The 6,524-nt window shown below is 39.3% G+C and overlaps 1 protein-coding gene across 1 annotated transcript in view; it reads right to left on the reverse strand.

The window, feature by feature from the left end:
- Positions 1–5,693: 5,693 nt before the first annotated feature.
- LOC109242551 (abscisic acid receptor PYL9-like) overlaps positions 5,694–6,524 on the reverse strand; it is a 2,730-nt gene continuing 1,899 nt past the window's right edge. Inside the window, exon 3 of the mRNA XM_019409396.1 lies at positions 5,694–6,353. Coding sequence (XP_019264941.1) covers positions 6,135–6,353 — 219 coding nt within the window. The 3' untranslated portion in view covers positions 5,694–6,134. The remainder of the gene's footprint in view (positions 6,354–6,524) is intronic.

Below are 6,524 nucleotides of genomic sequence, written 5' to 3' on the forward strand. Positions count from 1 at the left end.
CTCTATTCAGAGTCCCTTCATCAACTGGCAAAGCGTCAGGTTCGGAGGCATTAACGGCTGCGATTGGTTTCCTGGTTCGAGGTACCAACGCCGAATCTCCACCATCGCTCTCTTCATCCTCCAGGTATTGGATGGCTGAATCCAAGTCCACTTGAATGAGTCTTCTCCTCAGCTTCTGGGCAGGTACCGCCTCATTCTGGGAATCTTCAGGCTTCGAAGCCCTTTTTCTTTTATTGTCTTTCTCCAATTTTGGGGTCGAGGACACAGTCTTCTCCCTGGGCGGAGCTGGCCTCATTTCGGATACATCTCCGTTGCCTGCACAAATAAACGTGAATAAGTTAACACCACCAGCGAATGAAACATATCTGGAACTTGGGAAGGGAATATACCATGATGTTTGGCCTCCCACTTGCCCCTCGATAATTCACGCCATTTGCGTTCATCGTAGGAAGATGTAGCAACTAACTTTCGAACCCAATCCTCGAGGTCAAGGACCGCGCGAGGCGCCCAGGCAGTGGCTGCAGAAAGGATAAAGGCATTAAGAGGCGTGAAAGCTGAATATGAGTAGATATTGGAAAAAAGAACTCCACTTACGATTAAAGTTCTATCTCTCCGGAAACGGCATTTTCTCCCTGGGGATGACATCCGATGTCTTTACTCTGACGAACGGCTCATCCAGACTCGATCGTTGGTTTCGTCGTTACTGGAAAAGAAGGCTTTCTTTGTTCGACGTTGCATCTTGATAAGCCCTCGAAGCAGCTGGGGCCGATACAATCGAATCAGGTGGTTGAGGATGAATTCCAACCCCTCGGCCTTTTCGGAAAAGTAGCGCAACATGATCACGATGCGCCAAAAGGAGGGGTGAATCTGGCCGAGGGTGACTTCGTACGTTCTGCAGAAGTCAATCACCACCGGATCGAGGGGACCCAGTGTGAAGGGGTAAGTGTAAACACTTAAAACCCCCTCCACGTGGGTAGCAATCCTTTCCTCGGGGCTTGGGATCTGAACCAGGACCTCGTCTCCCTGGCCGCAGTCCCTCTTCATTGCTTTGAGGTTCTTCTCTGATATCAAACTAAGATATCGAGATGCATGCTCACATCAGCCCGGGACATCGAGGGGATTTTCAATACTGAAGTCCTTCTTAATCACGCAAGGGCCGGGGGTGATTTCTTCAAGAGTCGGCAGCACTACCGGCTGAGAGGAAGAAGAAGACGACGCTTTATCTTTTTGGGGGACCATTTTGGAAGTTTTAGCCATGATTTTAAGCTAAAGAATACAGACCGTAGCAAAAAAAAAGTGGTATTTCACGGGGACTTGGCGTTTTGCGGCACTCAAAGGGACGGTGGAAGCAGATGATTAGGGAAAGAAATGAAGAAGAATCAGAGCGAAAGTGATGAAAGAGTAAAGTCCATCATTTGAAGAAGTAGCCCCATATTTATAGAAAGGTGACGACAGTTCGGCGGCGCTAATGGCCGACCAGCACTGGCGTACATTTAATGTTTTGGGGAAGCGAACCGACGAGACGTTTCAGTTACTTCGAGCGCATATGTCATGGAAATAACGTCATCACTAAAGACTCCGGGACAACGAGGTTCAAATCGTTTCTTATCATCTTACTCTAACAAATGCGGGGACTATCTATATACGGTCGAGATCGTATGCCTTCGATCTATATGCTCGAGAGATCGTCCAAAGCCCGAGTTCAGGCAAGGTCGAGTTCGAGCTCGAGGGACCAGACCCGGGTTCGAAGGCAGAGCACGATACATACCAAGGACGAGTATGCTCGACCCCGGAATAGTACTATTATAGACTTGTGACAGAATGGGCTAGATTCTTTCCACGTCCCCAAGATCACGGCGCAAATTCCGGATAGGATTGTACTATTCCGTACCAGGCAGTTAGACAGCTGTACCAAGAATATTCCTTACTATAAATAGAAATATACCTTATTTAGGGTGCCTATATTATATAAAGGGGACCTCAATCATTTGTAACATCACCTCATCATTGGCAAGAATATACTATCCTACTTTTCTCTCTTACTGTTCATCAGAATTGTCCTTTAGCTCATTGCTCTTACTTTAGTTTTCTTACTTAATTGTTCTTATTGCTCTTAACCTACCTCGAGGTCCCCGCTACTGAGTAACTTTGGTTTGATTCACTTGTTTCTTTCGTTTCTACTTCATATTTCTTGATTATTACTTGGTATTGAATCTAATCACATATCTTTAAAACCATAAATCAAATTTAATTGTTACTCGTATTTTCGAGGTAAGCACTCTCCCATACTAATATTTAAGTTGCATTATGATTATTTCTCAAGGTAAGAACTTTTTTTTTGGGGGGGGGGGGGGGTGAAACTGTGTTGGATGACATTTCTTAGTAAAAAAGTCTCTACCAATGCCTCCACCGCATTCATGTTGGCATGAATACAACATCTACAGGATAACTTCCATCTTGAAAGTAACGTGGCGTTTTAATAAGATATCCACGATTTCTCTCTATTTGTAATCCAATACAAAAATCAATTGGTTCCGTTAAACTGGCTATATGTTGTGTATTATCAACGATTTCTACATAAGGCGGCAAGATGATATCTTTAGCAGTTACAGATCCAGGACCCTTGACACAAATAGATGCGTCAGAAGTTCCATATAGATTACTTTTTAATACAATTTCTTTCAAATTCATTAAAATTTCATTTACCGATTCTTGAATGCCCGTTATGGTAGAATATTCATGTGGGACTTTCTCAGATTTTACACGTGTGATACATGTTCCTTCTATTTCTCCAAGTAAAGATCTTAGCATCGCAATGCCTATTGTGTCGGCTTGGCCTTTCATAAGTGGAGACAGAATAAAGCGTCCATAATAAAGGCATTTACTGTCTGTTCTTGATTCAACATACTTCCACTATAGTGTCCGAGTAGATACTGTTGCATTCAAGGGTGAATAATTCTAATTATCTTGGTAGCTTGCAAAGCAGCTAAAGGAATTAAAAAAGAAAAAAGAAAAGAAAAGAAAGAGTATTATGAAATCATTTGGATGATAGATAACCTGAACTTCTGCTTGTTATGTTTAAAGATATTATTTGTTGTTGACGGGTTGGTTTTAAGGAAAAATGCTCCGATCATGTTATTAAGAAATTTGGACCCGGCAAATAGCTTATGTAATGGTACAAGAATGATATGCAGAGGCTTTGACAACAACGTCATCCATGCAGAAATAATGATGAGCGAAAATGCTTCCAAACATGTGTTTGTTCCCAGAATTCAACTTTCGCCTCCAGAAATGAAGGTTACCCTTTCAAATTCATCAGAAAACAATTTCCAGTACGGTTATGCTTTTCGATGACAATAAATAAAGCACAAGGACAAACAATACCTAATGTGGGACTGTACTTACCGCAACACGTATTCTCACATGGACAATTATATGTTGCACTCTCAAGGGGAATATCTATGTCAACAACAAAGGTTTTAGTCTTTGACCGAGCAGCCAAAGCGAAAAAAAGGAACATATACCAAGAACATCGTCTATAAAGAGATATTAGGTAAGATTCACCACCTAACATAGCATATATCATAGAAACATAATTGTATGATGATCTTTTGTTATTCTTCAAACAATATCTTCTTTTTTATGAAACTTTCTCAACTATACACAATTTAATTATACATATTATACATGAATTTTACATATATTACAACTATATAATTATATTTATTTTTACTGATTCTGAATTGTTTCGCTGAATGCATCGACAATATCGTTATATTTTAGAGGTGCCTTCCTCTTACCAGTAACAACTGAAGCAATATTCTTCATGGCGCACATCAGCATTGTTCAACAGATGACATCAAGAGAGTAGCAACGGTCTGACTAATGATTCCAGCAACATCACCACATCCATGCTTCGTTGTAACACTCAATTAGTGTCTACACGCTGAATACAACTATTTCTTTAATGTAATAACTTTTTTTGCATCGTCAATTGCTATTACACTTCATTTATTCTTATTCAATTTAATATGCACTATTTTAGACAGTTTACCATTTAAATATTTGTTGTATCATCAATTACCTTTATACTTAATTCATTCTTATTCTACCTAATTTAAATATGTTCTTTTGTGGATAACGCATAATACACGTGCAACACACTTACACTAAATCTAGTTTCGAAATATATACATTACAGTTAAATTTTTTTAAAGAAAAATAAATATTGTACTTCACACACATTGTCACAAAACAGTGATGATCTTGAGCCCATCTCTGTCCATAGCATCAATAAAACCAATACAAATACCAAGTTAAGAGTCATAACTTCACTTGTTGGTTGGCAGCTAAATACCATGTGCCCGGGCTTTGTCGCATTGAACACTAGCCAGCTCACTTTACGCAAAAATGGACTCCACCATCTTCTAGTTTTTCTTAATCATAGTGTTCAGAAAACTTGCGCACAGCTCAATTAATTCTATAAGGTATTTGTTATTTTTTATTAGTACGTGTATCGAGTAACTCTGTTCACCAAAATTTAAACATATTAAAAAATCACCTAATATTTTTCTTTTTTGGCTTTTTATATACCCAACCCATATATGTCTACTTCAAAAGTTCAATATAGTATTATTATCTTACTCGTTATAGCATAGATTCACAGCTTTACGTAAAAGCTTTTGCAACTAGTACTAGAAGATATTGCTGACATGAAGAATAAAGCTCTTAAGCCAAACCATTCCCCCCAAAGCCAGTGGCCACACCCATCAACTAAAGTTAGTTCCCCACTATATCACTTATTCTCCATTTCAACAGTTCAATGACTCTACTATAGTTGATACCATATTCTGTCCATTTGAAATGGTCTAATCTTAGCCAATATATCTCAGCTAAATAAAGGGGAAAAGGCCAAATGGGTTGCTTTTTGTATCTTTTTCTAAAGATGTATAGCAGTTATTTAATCTTCTTGAGCCTGAGTCTATCGGAAACCGCCCCTCTACTCCTCCGGAGTAGGGGTAAGGTCTACGTACACGCTAACCTTTCCATACCCCACTTGTGAGATTCCATTGGGTTGTTGTTGTTGTTTTTGTTGATAGTAGTAGTTATTTATTAGTATCTCTTTATCATTTTAGTTTATTTTTTGTTTCCTTTGGGAGGAATCTAGGAAAGGAGAATTCTAGTCAATTAGAGCCTTTGAACTATTGAATAGCGTTACTTTCTTATTCCTGGTTTCTTATTCTTAGTTCTTTATTATTACAAGTTGTGTCATTTGCTCCTATTACATTGTTGTTGCTACTGTGCGCTACTTTATTTTCATTGTTTCTTGAGCCGAGGGTCTATCGGAAACAACTTCTCTACCTTCACAAGGTAGGGATAAGGACTGCGTACACATTACTTCCCCAGACATCACCTGTGGGATTACACTAAGTTTGTTGTTGTTGAACTATTGAATAGCAATATATGCATCTCTTTTTAGATATTTTTTCATAACGATAATATTCGGACCAGTTTGCAGTCTGACACCACACAATTTCAGCGAATGCCTGCTACCTCGCACCATCACATGTACCGGGTATCTTTGGACCCCAAATATTGTGGTCCATTCTTAAGAACAAATTAGGCTCAAGGAAAGATAGACACAGTGTGATGCAGAGGAGATAATACAATATTCAGAAATGATATATAGAGTGTAGTAACAAAAAGCAAAAGCACACTATTTTTTAACTTACCAAATACTGTTTCTAGTACTTATTAACACACCAAAATCTCAAAGATACACAAGCATATAGAGTGCAGTGCCATAACCACACAGTTTTTGATCTTATAACAACAAGAAGCACATTCCTGAGCATAGATACTTACAATCCAAGCTCAATACAGTCACACTGCCCACAAACACTATAGCTGGTTCTTTACATTATAAAATAGCCCGTCGTAAGAATAAGCCAGTTGCATGTTACAAACTGCGGTGACCTTATAGACGATTAAAAGGAAGCATGTATATATATACTACTGAGATCGAGAAGGGACTAGCATAAAACCAGTCACTCTACTCGTCTTCTAATCAAATCCCTTTCACGCTTTAGCAAAATGATCGATGTCCAGACTGCCGCATATGCAGAAAGTGTAAACTACATTCTGTCAATAGGCTCCATATGGCCCTGCACGGCTAAACGCTCCGACACATCAGCTAGTGATTTGAGGTTACACCGGATCAGGGCCTCGACAAAGTAACATGTTTCGTCTTTAGTATTCCCATCTGGAACATCTACCACAAATGACTCTATTATCATTGTTCCAGGCCTTCCATCAATGACCTCTGGGTGAACGGTGATAATCGATGAGTAGTTCTGCAAGGTTTGTAAAGAAACATTAAGACACTCGCAGATCAATCAAACACCACATATTTAGCAGTTCCATTCCCAAGCACAGTACCAGTGAGAATGATACATATAGAAACTATATAGCATAATTCACACAGCCAGGGGTGGAAAGACAGCAGCAGAAAATCCCCCCCTCCC

This window comes from Nicotiana attenuata, unplaced genomic scaffold, assembly GCF_001879085.1.
Source record: "Nicotiana attenuata strain UT unplaced genomic scaffold, NIATTr2, whole genome shotgun sequence".
In the NCBI taxonomy this organism is placed as follows: domain Eukaryota; kingdom Viridiplantae; phylum Streptophyta; class Magnoliopsida; order Solanales; family Solanaceae; genus Nicotiana; species Nicotiana attenuata.